General features: G+C 35.3%; 2 protein-coding genes across 2 annotated transcripts; both read right to left on the bottom strand.

Annotated features, from left to right (window-relative positions):
• Window positions 1-6,047: 6,047 nt before the first annotated feature.
• On the bottom strand, window positions 6,048-7,922 carry LOC140147681 (caveolin-1-like). The gene is made up of 2 exons (XM_072169450.1): window positions 7,059-7,922; window positions 6,048-6,730 (listed from the first exon to the last, which is right to left on the bottom strand). The coding sequence occupies exons 1-2, from the start codon at window positions 7,143-7,145 to the stop codon at window positions 6,368-6,370; spliced, it is 450 nt and encodes a 149-aa protein (XP_072025551.1). The 5' UTR covers window positions 7,146-7,922; the 3' UTR covers window positions 6,048-6,367.
• A 5,555-nt stretch (window positions 7,923-13,477) lies between these two features.
• LOC140147680 (caveolin-3-like) lies at window positions 13,478-15,763 on the bottom strand. The gene is made up of 2 exons (XM_072169449.1): window positions 15,649-15,763; window positions 13,478-13,901 (listed from the first exon to the last, which is right to left on the bottom strand). Exons 1-2 carry the CDS (start codon window positions 15,730-15,732, stop codon window positions 13,551-13,553), a joined length of 435 nt encoding a protein of 144 aa, XP_072025550.1. The 5' UTR covers window positions 15,733-15,763; the 3' UTR covers window positions 13,478-13,550.
• Between the last annotated feature and the right edge of the window lie 2,238 nt (window positions 15,764-18,001).

Genomic DNA, 18,001 nt, shown 5'->3' with positions numbered 1-18,001 from the left:
ATTTGGCGAATTGGCAAGAAGTCATCTTTTTTATGGCAATTTAAATTCATGAATTTGCATCATCTTGCTATGTAAAACCATTATAAATGAACTATTTAGCAGCAATTTAATTTATCAATTGAAGGTGCTAGTGAAATTAGCAAAATTAAAATGCTAGCTAAATTAAGTTGTTTTACAGTACCGGTAATGACATCTGCATAACCCCCCATACTCCGTCCCTCCCCAGGAGGGTGAGAGTTCATAGAGGCAATGTCGGGAATTACGTCACGCTATTGTTCGACCTAGGCTACATCATTTTTAACGCATGCGTGTTCGTCAATACAGCTTTAGTCTCCTCCACCTTCGCAACACGGTATGTAGAGTGACTGGAATCACACTGACGACGGAGGAGAATACTAGCTGGTCAGACGGTTTAATTCTATCAAGCATATATAATACCTGAGCAATCACCGTCATTTGATCGATTTACTATATACAGAATATATTGCATGCTCAAAATATAATTTGAAAATTGTAAACCTGTTAACTTATATATTTGTGTACTAAAGTAATGACACGTGAATAACGTTAACATCACAAAAAAATGGCATCTAATGGCCGCCTTTTGTCTAGACCTAGGCTACATCTTTCGGTTTCGTCACATGATTTCAGATGCTCATTCCGACATTCATTATTCCTGCCCTCCTCCTAGTTCTCCATGATCCAACACATATTTTGACTGTTATGTGTTATCAAACTTACTAACAAAAATGTCAGTATGATACGGTACAGCAAGTTGGACTCGGAGATTGGAGCAAAAATGACACGTACTGCACACTACTACCATAACTGTTTCGATCATGATGGTCCATTGATGTGTGTGATACATCTTACTATAAATGGGGAAAAATGCATAAACAATTCACACTGTTGTGCGATAGACACCCATCCATGATAAAGGATGTGACGGTAGGACATTGCTCACTACCCTTCCCCTTTTCCCACACATGACACAGTGACACACCCTTCACATACATTTAGAATAAGAATGCTGATGAGTTTTCCCCTGCCCCGCTCCCCTGTTGCTCCCACACTGGGATTTACACATCATTTATACAGTGAACATGGTGAATGTCATGATGTATTGTTAGCACACTCTATACAGGCTAAGTGCTACTATGTACATTAACATTTATCATGTTTATAGTAGGTAACCTAGGCAAACCTTAGTTAACACATTTACTAGTCAGCGAATTCGCCGAGACCGGGGCCCCAACACAATGCATATTTACATAGAAATTTGAATTTTTTCGAGAATAGGTGGGTGAAGGAAACCTACATAAATATGTTTTCTATACTTCACTTGACCCAAATATATGATTTTTATGGTGATAATCAAGTCGCACATGGAATTTTAGAGGATTTTGATAGCAGTTCCATTAAAAAAGCTGCTATCGCCATGAGACTAAGATCTAGAAACACCCCTAAATGCCGTTTTAGGAATTTTGCTAGCTGAATCTTTTTGATGAAAGTCAATCTTTGACAAGATGTAACTTTGCTACGGAAAGTGCTATGAAAAAAAAAGGTTTTCAGTTTTGGCTTAGTTTACTCAAGGGCTTTAATTTGATATATAAAACGATGCAATTTGATGTCAAATTTGAATTCACCTAGTATACCTATTTATAGAACTTTAAGCTTACCTCTAGATACAGTTCCTTCAATGCTGTTGACTGTCAACTGTGCTCATAACTCGCACTGGTACTGGCATAACAACTGGTAGTAAGAAACGATAACGATCCACGATTCTATTCAATGATTCGGTTTTCACATAATTTCCTACAATTTCCCTTATGGACCTGCAACATGCAGAACTGTTTCTTGAGCCGTGCGTGAATTCGTATCGAGCGAATGTGCGATGTGTGTTGACATTCGATATTCACGCAATCCGTGATGGTGGTGTGGGATGTGATGAAGAGATGAAACAGAGGAGGAGCACATCTCCTCCGAGGGCGTACTTTTCATCCAGCTCACGAATCAGGCAGGCACGGTCAGTGGTCATGGAAATAGTAGATTGGCCCAACTTTGTGGCGATAAAGGAAACCAGATTGGGCATAATTTCCGGGCATAATTTATTCCAACCAAATTCAACAGCTCATAATTAATTCCAGAACCAACCGTTTTCATCCTTAAAATGGCCGAACGTTATGGAGCCGAACATTTTGAAATTCCAAACAAATGTTCTCATTTGAGGCTAATTGATGTTCAAATTTAACTGGACTATGATTTCCCATGGGATTTTTTTATCATATTTATCACATGGAATGTGACAAAAAACTGTCGAATATTTCAGCTGGAATGAAGAGAAGATACAATGGAATCGACTGAGATCTTCCAGACAAGGGAATAGCCATGCTGAAATTATAAAAACTTGTATGCCTTCATCATTATATTTTAAGTTGGATTAGTCTTGGATTAATGGCTATTAAGATCCCCGGGCAAGATCAATCCATCAGAAAAAGTAAATCTTGTGGATTTTAATTTTAATGTATAGGCAAACTGAAAATTAAATATGCCCGACATTTTCCTTGATCACATGACATTTTTTAATTTTCTAAAGCAGACCTCGCGCACACCAAACCCGATTCGTTTTTCACCAGGGGTTCTGAGTCGTACCAACCAGAGAACCAGTGACGCGTCTCTATTTATTGCTATCTACAGAAGATAGCAACACGTCAGTGCGTCCTATCATGGACATTTCCATGGTCCTATACACCGAGCACTACCATTGGAAGCAGTTACAGCAACAACACACCAGGGCTTCAGTTCGGCAGCTTTACCAGCCATCCGAAGACTGCAGCCTCCTGCTTACATTAACGGGTGGTAAATCCCACATCAAGTTTTTAGCAGCACCCTATGTTTTTCATCAGCCTTTGTTGTTCACCGTTTTTGTATATAATATAAGTTGCACTTGGACCGCACTGCACCATTCAACATCCGGGACAGCAAGATTTGCTTTTAAGGATGATAATGAATCAAGAAACTATAACATCGGTAGATATTTATTTTAACATCATCATACTGTATTATTTAGGTATGGTGTGCTCTGAGTAATTTGATTAGATTATTTATCTTTGTTTACAAACTGATCTATGTTTCAAGTTAATCAAAAGCAAATTGAATCACATTTTTTGGATTGTTGGGAAACCCCTGTTCTTAATGTTCACTGAATTGCACCTTTAAGGAAATCCTCGATTATGTAAAATGAATATGACATCATTTTGGGAATCCCCCAGAAAATAAGTGATGTGGCAGAATGGTTTATTAATAGATTGTGGGTTTTTGGGACTCTAAAAGGTGAAAGCAATTTAGTTTGCAGAAAATGAAGAGAGATTGTAGGCTCTCTCTATAATGTGTTGGTCGTCGCTGTGCTTCAAAAGGAGGTACCGTTGAACCAGTTTGCATTGCCAATAATGAAGTAGATTTTGAGTACATCGGAAGGTGCTCCTCCTACCCAGAGGATTCAAATTCTTCTGTCGACTTGCTATAGAGTCTGGTTTATAAAACAACACATCTGTCAATAAAGTGGATCAGTGCAGAAAGTTTCCTGTTTCATGGAGAAAGAGTGATTGGCGAAAGAAGCATCTTAGCTGGAGAAAGAGTCAACTGTACAAAGATGTGAGCATCATAGTTAGAGAAAGCAGCGCCATTTCTGTGCGAGGATTTTAAACGCAAATGATATAAATGCAAGTGTACATGGGCTTTGCTGAACAGTAACTTTCGCAGGATAAGCGAACAAGGATACACACATCAGCCAGCCAGAACATTGTCAGAACATTATAATCAATAAGAAGAAAAGAAAAAGACTGCTGGTTAAGTACTACTGATTTATAGTAGGCCTACTCTCCTGCATCGAAGATATTGTATATTATTATAGCAGACGATCAAACTTGATTTGGGCTGCAAAGTCACCCATGCAAGAGCACTTATTGAGCCAAAAGTAAGGAAACTTACTTAACATTCATTTCAAATAGTTTATAGATATCCTAAAATGTCTAGTTCTCTTAACTTTTGACAATAAAAAGTTTGTGTATATGTGATCGAAAATGATTTAATTTTACCGAGAACCACTAAATCCTGGAGGAAAAGTGGGTTTAGCAGTTCTATGCATGGATATAGCCAGGTTTTATGATATAGCATGTATGGTTTTGGATCACCACAGTCAAAAGGTCCTATACTTATAGGGCTAATACAAATGACAGTGCTCAAATTCTAAATAAATGAATACAAAGTAGTTTAGTATTTTATCCATGTTTTATTTTTCCTGACAATTATCATGATAATATTTGATTACAAATTATAGTGTATGCAAAATTCACCTTAATTTCTCCAAAAAGTTAATTGTAAACATTTCCAAAAAAAGTAACTAACCCCCCTTAAATAATGCCCATTATTCAAAAAGGGGCTATTGTATTGCAAATCTGTAAAATGCGTTGGAAGCAGAATTTATTTCTGCGCATTTTGACACCTCATTTGATACGATAGCCCAGAAAACAATAAAACACCGGTCAATTTAATGTAGTGAGGTCCAGATTTGAAAGTTGCACTTACATACAAATCTTTACAATACAAAAACACTCAGATATCAATACACCGATTTCCCTCCATTACACTGAATGCAAAATCAATAGAATTTACTGCAACTTTCAAATCTTGGGTTACATTGATTTAAATGTACGCTGTGACGTCAATATTTAGTCAATTGCTACAAATGAGGTGTCAAAATGTGCAGAAATAAATTCTGCTTCCAACGCATTTTACAGATTTGTAATACAGTCACCCGTTTTTGAATAATGGTCAATATGTAAGGGGGGTCAGTTACTTTTTTTGAGATGTTTATGTTGGCTATAATGCATAATACATGTAATACATATCTAAAGTACTAGTATATACTAATCTTATAATAATAAGTTTCATTCGGTATATCCCGACAGTATGCATGTTACCCTGTTCCCTACAAAATAACAAAAATATGGACGGTGAGAAAAATTTAGGAAGTAACAGGTTGGATAAAAAGCCCGACATATATTTATTTTTCATCTCGATCCTAAAGATCTTGTTTTTTCTTTGCATAAAGATAGCCAAACATGTGGGTAAGTGGCTTTTTCTTTGCAATTATGCTTGTTTGTATAGTCTTGTGCATTTTTGACAATGTATAATATGTCACCCTGCATTAATTTGGGCATCTTGTCCAGATTTTGTCCTGGGTTTTTGTTCCTCCTTGTATTCTTGCATTCCTTATATTTTGTATTTTGCATTCCTGAATAAAGGTTGATATAACAACAACTTATTATTATAGAAGTGGTGAGCCAATGAGTAATGATACGATATCTCCGAGTATGCATTTTTGTCATCATACGGTGTTTATGGTGTTTCAATATTAACTAACAAAGATCGGAAGGTCGTGGGTTCGATTCCCATGCCGGCACATTCCCTTGCTGCTTTTTTTCAAGTTGGGTTGTGTGCCGGTCGGGATTTGTGTTTATTTGTTGTCATGTTTAATTGTAACACTTTGGGTTGGTAAACTGTTCATTCTTTCTTAACAAACTAACATTTAAATAGGAATAATCTATTCTTTATGCAAATCACACATTATTGCTTAAAAGTTACCAAGTCCCTGCCTTTTGGGATTGTAAGTAGACTTAGATTAAACATAATTGTTGGGTAGTAGCTGCATCTTGTACAGTTTGGTGTTACAATTTAATTTGATAAAGTTACATTTTCTAAGAATAAATAATAAGTTGACGATATTATGATGATACTGAAAATCGAAAAACAATATGTTTTATATAATGCATTGAAAATGCATGACAATTTGATTCAAAATGTATATCAGATTATTATAGTTCCATGTATATGAATGATCTGTGATCTCATCTCAACCAGTGAGAAACCAAGCTTACGCATCGTAAAGTATCGTATTTGTGAGTACGTTAACACTACCAGATTCCAATTGCTGCCGTCCAGATGTACACTACTTCATAGAGCACCCATGTGGATACTCTAGTACACATCTTGAATCACACACTGGTACTGGACGTATACTGCACTGGTACTATATAGGGTAGCCACATAGTAGGTGGGCAGTAATGTACCTCTGGGGTTGGCGGCATGATCTGGTTGTGTAATTGGCGATATCTGTCTTTTGACGTTTCCGCTAAAAGTTGTCGCATTAGATAGGATCCTATAGGCCCCTACTGCCCATATGGGATCGCTTCACCAGTCCATGCAGTACCATCAAACAGTATACATTGGACGCCGGGAGGTATAGGCTAATTGTTATTGATAACTAGCGAATGTGAAATATCAGAATAAATTCATTTCATTCAGTCTATGCCTTAGAGTCTCCACCGCCTCCTCCTCCACCCGAACTGATGTTAATTCTAGACAACACCAGAGCACAGGATTCGAAAAGTGGGTCACAGAATGTCTTGATGTACACTGCCCAAATTTTACCAGCAAACCCAATCTGTATCATGAAAGCTTTGACACACGGTGTTGCATACCAGATGTAATAGAAGGAAATACAAGCGAAGTACAAGCCCCAACAGAAGGCACATGGAATACCAAATATAGCAGAGCAGATTCGATAACACCAGAATTTGGTACCGATGTAGACTTTGTAGCTGTTTTGCCAAACACAATCAAAGCTCCTTATCCCTGTGGGTTCGCCAAAGACATCGGGCCAGTCAGCCTGAAATCAAAATGATTAAAAAACATAATAATTATGTATATATTAGCATGATTAGCTCAAAGTTCCGTTTGATTTAGGCATTTTGGTTGTTTATTGCTCAAATGTCCCATACTCCCAGCAATTTTTCTGTTATGACAAATGCAACCCTTCAGCCCTCGTAACTGACATATAGGATCTAGGATACCCGTCATTTCTTTCCATCGTTCTCCGCGGCGAAATTCTTCTGCTGTTTACGAAACACGAGTGTTATACGATAAACACGACGCAGTAACAGTTATTGAAATTGCAAGTGCCTGTAACATATAAGGACAATTTTTACGTAACTAACCTGGAGGAAGTCATTGATTGGCTTCGGATCCCTGTTCTCCATATCAAGCTCCATAGAGAGCGGTTCCACTTGGTTTGAATCTGGCATTTTGAAATATATCAAGGGCGTGTTTTTCACTCAACTCCAATCTCAGCACATTTTATTTTTGTAATAAGTCTCTTTTTCATTGTCAAGGTCATTAAAACAGCAGATGAGAATTTATGTTATTGGAAGCATACCAACAGTATCGAAGTACACAAATCATCATTTCTATCTTCACCTGCTATTTTATTGATCGGATACAAACCCGTTGTCATGACAACTGTTTGAATTTCCCTCTCCAATATTTCATACACCACGAGCGATACTTCAGTCTGTGAATAGTATTTCCGGACTTCAGAGTAAGCCACTGTTTGACCAATACGATATCCCGAGGGCTTAAAAAGGGGCGATTACTAATAACCAAAGGCTAGAATACTTTGATTATACCAAAGATTCTCAATGTATCGTGATGTATTGAGAATCGTTGAGTAGGCCTATACCCATGTGGTCATTCAGCAAAGTTTATTGTTTGCTCGTTAATCATTCACCCCCGGAAGTTATTTTAATTATGATAATTGTTGATTTGATACTTCAATTGAACGCTGTTACCTATAGAAATGGATGCTGTCTTCAGTAGATAGCACGTAGTTTTCAATAAATGTGTCTGAGTGATATGATTCTATCTTAAGTGTAATATATAGATATCACTATATTTAAAAGCGACGTACGTGATGCTATCACTATATTTGATAGTTAACATACGCCTTTATATTTCCCTGGACCTCTGGCTGTATTGAAATATGTATTATATAGTATTGTACTTTGAAAAATCAATATAATAGGTGTTAGGGAACAAACCAAAAGATCTATGACGTCCTATAAACGAAACTAGTTTCGTTTAGGGGGGAGGGGGTAAAAATACTCGATTACGTTTGTACAAAAACATCGGTCTGAAGAATGTGTCATTATTATTATTATGTCAAAATTTTTAACATTTCATTATTACGTTTCTGACAGGGAGGGAGGGGGTCGGCGGAGAAACGAAACTAGTTACGTTTATAAGACGTCATCGATCTTTTGGTTTGTTCCCTTAGGGTTCATGCCCCTTTAATGAAAGAAGACCTTATCCTACACAGGAAAATATGCATGAAGTGTCACTGGAGTTGGGACAGATAAATAACAAAATGTCTAAATCATGTGATGCTGCTATCTTCAGTAGATAACACATTAGATCGTTAACGTAGCATTAGCCAGTGATGTGATGCTATCTTCAGTATAGATATAACTGCCCCTTCAGTGAAAGAAAGACTAATCCTATACTGGAAAATATGCATGAGGTGTCACTGGAGTTGGGACAGATAAATAACAAAATGTCTAAATCATGTGATGCTGCATGCTGCTATCTTCAGTAGATAACACATTAGATCGTTAACGTAGCATTAGCCATGTGATGTGATACCTTCAGTATATACCGGTAGCTGCCCATTCAGTGAAAGAAAGTCTAATCCTATACAGGAAAATATGTACGAGGTGTCACTGGAGTTAACAGATAAACAACCAAATGTCTAAATCATGACTGTGAGTGCTTGCTATCTTCAGTAGATAGCACATCATTGACGTGGCATTATGCCAGTGATGTGATGCTATCTTCAGTATAGATATAATATAACATTAGATAATTGACATATCAGAGCAACACTTAATAAACACTTAATAAACACTTGTTTGTACAGTGAAGGTATATGGATGTTAATTTATAAACACCAAAACACGTTTAAAGATATGAAGATGTTTATGTTTTTTAACACCAGACAGTATTTAAAAACATATTTTAAACACTATCTTGTGTTAAAATCATAAACATATTCATATTTCTTAAACGTGTTTTGGTGTTTATAACTTAACATCCCTATACCTTCACTGTACAAACAAGTGTTTATGAAGTGTTAAAGTGTTTGATGCTATCTTCAGTAGATATCACCACCTTAGAAGTTGGGCCAGTGATGTGATACTTAACAGTGTGTCTAAGTGCTATATATCTTCAGTATAAATAACATTATTTAGATACACTGCAAAAACAAGTGTTAATAGATTAACACTATTTGAGCAACACTTTTTAAACATGTTAAACCGTTAATATATTAACATTTATGTTAAAATATTAACAATTGTGTGTTAAAATATAAACACAAATGTTAATATTTGAACACATTAACGGTTTAACGTGTTTAAAAAGTAACACTTTATATATTAACACTTGTTTTTGGAAAGTGGTGTTAACGTGTTAAAGCATTTAAAATGAACATCCTCATTTAATCATAGTGTTAATGTGTTAATAAAAGTGTAAAAGTGTTAATATTTTAACACATAATTGTTAATATTTTAACACAAATGTTAATATTTTAACACATTAACGGTTTAACATGTTTAAAAAGTGTTGCTCAAATAGTGTTAATGTATTAACACTTGTTTTTGCAGTGTAGTTAACTTAGCATTGTCCAGTGTTGTGATATCTACATTTGACGTTGTAGTATATGTAAGTGTTAATTAGATAGTTAACATATAGCAGTATGTCTAAATCGGAAACATTTGTTCGAAGGGTCATTAGTCCGAAAAGGGTTAAAGTTAGGAGTTGTGGCATTTTGGTTAGGATCACCGTTTTTTACGGCAAACTGTAAAATTTGTCTCTACAAATAGGCATGTTAGTACCGTTAAATTTGATTATTTTGTAATATGTTGCATCGTACTATACCGTATATCGTCCACATTTTTCAAATAGGAAATAGCTGTATTTGTTGTTTTTAAGACTACTTCATATAATTTATCGTGAATACAGTGCGGGGGGGGGGTGTCAAAGGGGGCATCCCCAAAATATTTTTCCTGTCCCCACCCAGTTTTCCCCCCACCCCCCACTTTTGAGGAAAAAACTTGTTGAATCATCTTATTTCCGGAAACACCCTGTACTATCAAAAGTGCTATCTACTGAAGATAGCATCACACACACGTTAACTATACTGAAGATATATACATTGTAGCAACACATATAGGGGTGCGCCCACATGATGTGTTGCTATCTTCAGTATAGTAAACGTGTGTGATGCTATCTTCAGTAGATAACACTTTTTGATAGTACAGGGTGTTTCCGGAAAAAGATGACACATTCGGAAAAATATATTATCCGTAACAAATAAAAGCACTTTGACATTCATATAGCACATGCTATGTGTAACCTATACGGTATATACAAGGAATTTTATTCCGTGCGATTCAGAATGATTTATAGTTATTAACTGTTAAAGTTATATAGTACTGGGTTACTATGTTTCTGAGAACACTTCAAATTAGTCTTACCTGAGATTTTCCTGGTAGTGGAATAGAATGATATCGTCAGTATATTAGAATGATATAATGCCTTCCTCGAGCCAGTAAAGTAAAATAAAAAACTGCTCATTTTTGCAGGAAATCTGTTATGCTAATTGGATTCCTTGTGTCATTTTTGTTTCCGAAAATGTATACTGTGCATGTGATAACGGTTAGCCTTGCCAGGTCTATACTTTGAATTTGTTACTATGATATATATATATATACTGCGCCAATAAAATATCCTTACACTTGGAAAAATAATCACAATTTAACAACTGAACAATATTGGGGTAAATTTGTTTTTTTAATAGATGGACTATCTAATCATGCACATTATGACACCACATTGAATCCAATGTGACTTCAAGAAGTAAAGTTACAAGCAATTGAATAGACGAAGGTCCAGTTTTAAAAGTGACAAACTGGCCTATACAAGGCACAGAAAGATTCCATAAGCGCAACAAAGAGACAACAGAGTTTCTTCAATGAAGCGTTATTTAAATCAGTTTTTATTTCAGTTTACACTTCTCTGTACTTTTCATAACTTTCATTTTATTTGTCAGTTCTTTTGTTTCAGTTTTCTTTTGTTCCTTATGATTTAAATTAAAGCCAAACACATAAATTAGCCATTCACCACTCTCAAACCAGATTTGTAGTCTGTGGAGTTTTGAATAAGCCAGTTTGTCACTTTTGAAACTAGACCTTCGTCTAATCAAATGCTTGTAACTTTACTGCTTGAAGTCACATTGGATTCAATGTGGTGTCATAATGCGCAGGATTAGATAGTGCATCTATTAAAAAAACAAATTTACTCCAATATTGTTCAGTTGGGAAATTGTGATTATTTTTCCAAGTGTAAGGATACTTTATTGGCGCAGTATATTATATCATCGGTAATTTTAGAATAAAAAACAACATCAAAATTACTGTCTATCTACTTTTTTTTATAAAAAACAAAAACATTATCCAGTTTTGCCAAATGAAACATAGCTAAATGCCAATCCTTTAGTTTTAGTTCTAACTGGCGATGAAAGTCAAATTTAAAAATATTTTGATTGCTTGTGACTACAATTTATTGTAAATGCAATGTTTGGCCCATTTCCCCTCAAATTGCAAAACTATTAAAATTGAGCAGTTTCATTTGTCCATATTTGGCTCGTATATCATATAGTGAATTGAAAAGGGTACTCGTATTTCAACCAAGGTGAAAACAGCATGTAATGAAATCGGACCATCCACCCTTAAATTAAAGTAGTTCTAACTGGTCTAACTTTGTTTATATGTTTAGTGTTACTCCCCATTGGATGCTGTGTCATATTTTCCCTGTTTTTAATTTTGGTCTCGAGTCTTTGACAGGGATATATGGATGAATCTGCAAATATCCATCAGATATGGAAAAGAAATTCCAAGATGGAGATTAATTATGTTAATGATAAATCGATTGGAGTAATTATCTCTTCTTTTTTAAATACAGACTCAGATTATACGCTCCTTGATAAATCCATATACAACTGCATTATGTAAAAATAATAAAACGAGACAATAATTTAAGGAAATGTGTAGCAAAATTTATTTTACAAATATATACAAATTATTTTCGTGCAGCTACATTTAAAAAATGTTTGACGTTATAGCTTTCCGTTCATACAGTACAAGAACGTACCTATATATACTGTATAAGAGTTAAAAAATAACAAAATTGGTAGTTATACATTTGTAAGTGTCTGTTACTTTTGAGCCAAATTTGAGCGTTAGCAAGTGAAGTTAGCATTAGGCTACGTTTGTAACGTTTTGTTAACCCATACACTTGATGAAAGTGATGAATATGAAAAGAAACCGAAATTAAAAATTTAAACATATTCCTGTATACAAACACACCACTGACAGTTACACTCCCCCTTGTCTCTCTCTCTCTCATCATCTCTTTCTTCCCTCTCTCATTTAATTTATTTTAAATCAGAGAAGATGTAATAAATTATATTACATCTGCTCTGTTTAAATGTATTTGAGAAGCATAACTTGGAATTTATAACAATACATTGGTCGCGGTCGGTTAAAGAGGCATGGAGATTAAAACAAAGGGAAACATGATAATCTAAAAACGGTCGTTATTAATCGGGCAAAATATATATGCATTACATGTATAGTGACTCAGTCATGTGACTGCATTGTGTCCTGAGATTATAAATTACAGTGACCAATTAAAATGCATCAAAATACCCTTAGAGTGGCATTTCGTGATCCACAGCCTCATCTGAAATGTGAGAATTATCATAAAATGTTCCGAAGGCCGAATAAAAAAATACATGTTTAGCGTCCAGGTTTTGAAAAATACAAGGAAGAAGGAGGGCTTTAAAAATTGGTGCAAAACCCCCGGGGCAAAACCCCGATTTGGTCCGTACATATACGATACATGTGAAAAGTAGGCATTTTTAATTTCGTTTTTCTGGTAGGTTACGCCCCTCTACTGATCACAAAGCTTTCCTGAAGTGTTCTTATACATTTGTAAGACTACAACGTATTGAACTTCTCAAACTTCTTCATTAAAAAGTTATATCTGAAATTCTAGAAAATACATTTGTAAGGCTATAGAACTTCTCAAATTTCTTCATTAAAAAGTTATAACTGAAATTTTAGAAAATAAAAAGAAAATTTAAGGATCTTCAAAAAAGGAAGTGGGATGGGACGCTAAACATGTTTCTTTTTTTACTCGGCCTAATAATGTTATGATCTAAGTCATTTTACAGGTATGACGTGAATAACGTGAAATAAACATGTTTTGCGATATAAAAATAACATTATGGTACAAAAAAGTCAGAAAAGTCGTCGATTTGCAATGTTCGTGTTGATACTCATTGTCTCTATTTTGCAGCGTCTCCGTCGTCTCCGTGAAAGTTCTACAGGATTACATAATTTTCTGATATTGTGACATTGTTGCGTCCGACTCATCTTGGCTGTTCAAAAGTTCTACGTAAAGCAGGATGCCATTATTCAAGTTCTGATATTGTAACATTGCGTACGACTTATACAGACCGTCAAAAATTAAAAGAACACGAAGAGAACACTAAAATGTTATATGTCAATCCAAAAGTTCAAAGAAGGCAGATGTTAAGCTTTCGAATCACCACCTCCACCACCGGCTCCAAATTTTGAAAAGATAAGCGCACACGACTCCCATAATGGATTGCAGAAGGACTTGAGACAGACTTGGAAGAGATTGCTGGCAAAGTTAAGTTGCACCAAGTAGGCCTTCACACAGGGTGTGAGATACCAGATATACATGAATGACATACAGGCAAAGTACACTCCCCAACAGAATGCCGCTGGAACAGCACAGATGGCGGAAATGATCTTGTAGCACCAAAGTTTAGTGTAGAAATATGTCTTGTAACTGCACATCCAGATGCGTTCAAAGCTGTACACACCCTCAGGCTCGCCGAATAACTCTGGCCATGAATTCTGTTGAGTATAAAAGAAAGAGAACAAGAATATAGTATTTTTGTATAGTTTTAAGCGTACTACACTATTATAAGCCAAAAAAGAAACTTTTTCACAAGGTCATCTTAAAATTCTGCACATCAAATTGAACCAAAATTACAATACTCTACTCTAAACACATGTCAGTAACCAAGCAGTTATCCAACTGACACAACAGCAAAATGCACTGACACGGAACAGCTTCCTGGACCACATTCACCGCCCAATAAATGGCACCCAGCACAAGAAATGTGTAAGTGGAATATTGTAGAACAAGACACGTTTCTTGAAGAAAGTGTGTGAAAAGTAGAAATCAGCTCCGTTCCACGCTATTCCACGTACTCTTTGGAAATTGTCATCTGTGTAAGGATCTTATACGCATTCTTGCAGATTTCTTGTGCTGGGTGCCAATTATTGGGCTGTGAATGTTTTCCAGGATTAGCTGTTCAATTTCATTGCATTTTGCTGTTGTGTCAGTTGCACAACTGCAGAAATGTAGAAAGTGCATTTTCCTTTGCTTTGCTTAAAATATCAAGTTGCAACTGTTCAATAAACAAAGTATAAAGTGAATGAATGTAAAATAATTGAGCCATACGTCGCTCTAAAGTCTCACCAGCCCATCATGCGAGTTAGCTACCTGATCATGCTCTAAACTAATCATCTACGGCTGCTCTTTCTCGATGCTCTGCTCTAACGGGTAGCTTTTTAATTTTAATAGGGCATTTGAAGTGACAGAAAATACAAGAAAAGCCGGCGTTCTTTTATCTTTTGTGATTTCAGATGTGTACTGTAAAAAGTAAATTTAATGGGGTACGTTGCGTGAAAAGCATGAAGCATCTTGCATTTTGATTTAAATTAAAATGATGGCTTTCTTGGATAAAGGTGTAACACTCATGATATGGCCACAATAGATTGGATGCATACAGTTAATTGGCTGAATGCTGACTTCCAACCTCTAATCTTTGTTGGCCATTTCGTCTTTGTCATGTACGCCTTTATTCAAGAGAGCTGTTGCTATAGATCTTTGCAACTGTTTCCGTCTACAATTTGCAAGTAAATTTTCCATCTCTTCAAGTTCAAGCCAGCGAAAGACATATTAAGCATCACACTGCAAACCTTATTTTTACTCCTATAGTGATTTTACCATTTTTGAAACACCGAATTCATGTCAAAATTCATGTCAATGAATCATTGTTTTATACTAAAAGATGATTGCATGGGTGACTGAGTAATCGGATACATAAAATTTAAGACAAATTAACTAACAATTTACATTGATCATGTTGATATCGAGAACGTTTTGCACATCCTTAACATACACCCCTCGATAAATTTGTGTCTATTTTTGCATTTTTCTCAAAAACTAAAAACACACTAGTAACAAAAGTTACTGTATATTATAGGGGCAAGGAATCCAATTACTACATTGGAATTTCAGTGTCCCACGACAAGCGGTTTGTTATTTATGATAAGAAATAAGGTGCCGCTAGGATGTACCTCATTTCCTGTCATATATACTGAACCGCTTGTCTTGAGTCACTGAAATTTCAGTGGATTCCTTGCCCCAATAATATACATAACTTTTGTTACCAGTGTGTTATTATTTTTTGAGAAAAATGCAAAAATAGTCACAAATTTACCACAGGGGTGTAGTACCCCCTTAACTTACGAAAACAATATATAGGCAATTTGCTTAAGACCCTGGATCATGTAACAAAGGTTTACTTACCTTAACATGTTCGTTTAACTCATTTGGATCTCTGTCGTTCATATCCAACTCCACTGGCATCTCTTCCACCTTTGTTTCAGCCATCTCGAATTGAATTCAAGCTGTGGTATCACTATAAATATTTTAAAAACCAAGGGTCATTCATACGAGATGTAGGCAAGTATTCTTGGTAAGCAATTGCAGAACCAAGTTGCAGGAGCAGATGAGAGACGCTCTTCTACCAACAACTTCCCACAAAGTGTAATTGTAAAGTAATAAAAGTAAAGTTTGAATTCGGCATTGACTTGATGCAGTCTGTTTGTCCTTGCTGCTATGGTAACCATCTAGCCTCTCATTCTTCTCGGTAAATGCATGCATATTTAATCACAGGCAGTAGAGACTGTGAAAAAAGCTACAATTTCCAAGAACTTGGCTTTATCGATCTTGTCTTTTTATTAGATCAGAAGTCACTATTTTTATGAGATTAATTTTGCGTTATCGATCCATACCAGAATAGCTTCAATAGATGGAAGGATGATCTTGTCAATAAACACTTCAGGAGGTAAAGGACAGTTTTTGCAAATTGCAATACACAAGGTCGTTGGTCGATATCACTGTGGATCGAACATTTACTAGTATTACCTTTTGAACTTGTTAGCGCGCCTATAAAATTGGCCACAATTTTTATTTGTCATGAAAGTTATTTTTGTAATTTACTCCATCTTCACAAAAGAAACACGAGGAAGACATACATGGGGAATATTGAATGTAAATAAGAAGTCTTCCAAGTTCTTGATTCTTTTCCTTTTTATAAATGGTAACACAACAAATTGCTGATGGCTTCTATTCACCTAGTCCGAATATTAAATAAATTATTAAAATATTAAATTCTGACATGATCGTGTTTGGCTTCACCATGGGCCTTAATTTGGCCAGTAAAATTCCTGATGTACAAACAAATTTCACTGATTTTCTCACATTCTGCTCCTTCACCAATGAACTCGATCTTTCTTAAGGGGGTACTACACCCCTGCCAAAATGTATGCCTATTTTTGCATTTTTCTTAAAATTATAGCGCATTGGGGACAAGTAAGATATGTATATTATAGGGGCAAGGACTACAACTACTGCACTATAAATTTTATTTCAGCACAGACAACAGTTGTGGGGTTACAGTCAAAAATGAGGGAAAACCAATATTTGATCAATAAATCAATAACTACTTGCTTTGAGTTGCTGAAATTTCAGTACAGTAGTTGTAGTCCCTGCCCCTATAATATACATATTTTACTTATCACCAATGTGCTATAATTTTTGAGAAAAATGCAAAAATAGGCATAAAATTGACCAGGGGTGTAGTACCCCCTTAAGCCAACAGATGAGGAGGAAATTGTTGATATTTGTTCATCGTTCAAGTCTGGTACATGTTGTGGATATGATGATATTAAGCCCGACATAATTAAGAACCCAGCAAACACAACGTTTTTAAATAAATTATATTTTGGTTTAGGTAAAAACGTTTTAACCAAATTAAAATGTCGGGTTATATAAAGGTCATGAAAACGTTTTAAAACGTTTTGTATGAAAACACACTACAACAATATTTTAAAAATGTATTTTTGCAAACCGTTTGTGCCAAATATGTTGTCAACACTTTTAAAATAACATTATGTGAAAATAGTTGCACCCAGCATACACAAAAATGTTCAAAACATTTTAATAACATTTAAATGTCGGGTTATATAAAGGTCATGAAAACGTTTTTTAAAACGTTATTGCAAATATTTTTGGCAAACGTTTTTTGCAAAATAATTTTTCAACCTTAAAATAACATTCTGTTTAGAATGTTTTGTATCAGGTTTTCAAAAATGTTTTTGGAATATTATTAAAACGTTTTTATACCATTTATATAACCCGACATTTAAACATTTTCTGTAAAACATTTTGTGTTTGCTGGGCAGTAGATTATTAAAAAATGGTTTTTAATGTCATGAAAACGTTTTATACCCTTAATATACCCTTTATATAACCCGACATTTAAACGTTTTCTGACAACCTTTTATAACCTTATGCGAATGATGTTGAAAACGTTTTGTGTTTGCTGGGAACATTATCAGCTTAATCAAAACACCATTAAGCCATGCACATATCGGATTTACGGTAATACCTGGTTAGGGGCCTGGTGCAAAATGGGGGGGGCGGTTAAAAGTTTTGACCCTCCTAAGGGAGAGTGGTCTTTTACTTTTCTATGGGGTTGACAACTGGACTGACTTTAAAAATAATTTATTCATGCTCATGGATAAATATGTCCCCAGCAAGATGAGCACCACAAGACATAATACACCGTGGTTCAACAGGAAACTACACAGAATGA

The sequence above is a fragment of the Amphiura filiformis genome, chromosome 3 (assembly GCF_039555335.1).
Source record: "Amphiura filiformis chromosome 3, Afil_fr2py, whole genome shotgun sequence".
NCBI classification, from domain to species: domain Eukaryota; kingdom Metazoa; phylum Echinodermata; class Ophiuroidea; order Amphilepidida; family Amphiuridae; genus Amphiura; species Amphiura filiformis.
Note: the sequence above shows the minus strand (reverse complement) of the source record. Positions and strands in the feature narration are given on the sequence as shown.

Excerpts from the sequence above, each read along its gene's own strand:
- LOC140147681 (XM_072169450.1), bottom strand. The coding sequence starts at position 7,145 with ATGCCAGATTCAAACCAAGTGGAACCGCTCTCTATGGAGCTTGATATG. Across the intron at positions 6,731-7,058 it reads CAATCAATGACTTCCTCCAG|GCTGACTGGCCCGATGTCTT; the intron begins GTTAGTTACGTA and ends TTTTGATTTCAG.
- LOC140147680 (XM_072169449.1), bottom strand. The coding sequence starts at position 15,732 with ATGGCTGAAACAAAGGTGGAAGAGATGCCAGTGGAGTTGGATATGAAC. Across the intron at positions 13,902-15,648 it reads AGTTAAACGAACATGTTAAG|AATTCATGGCCAGAGTTATT; the intron begins GTAAGTAAACCT and ends TATACTCAACAG.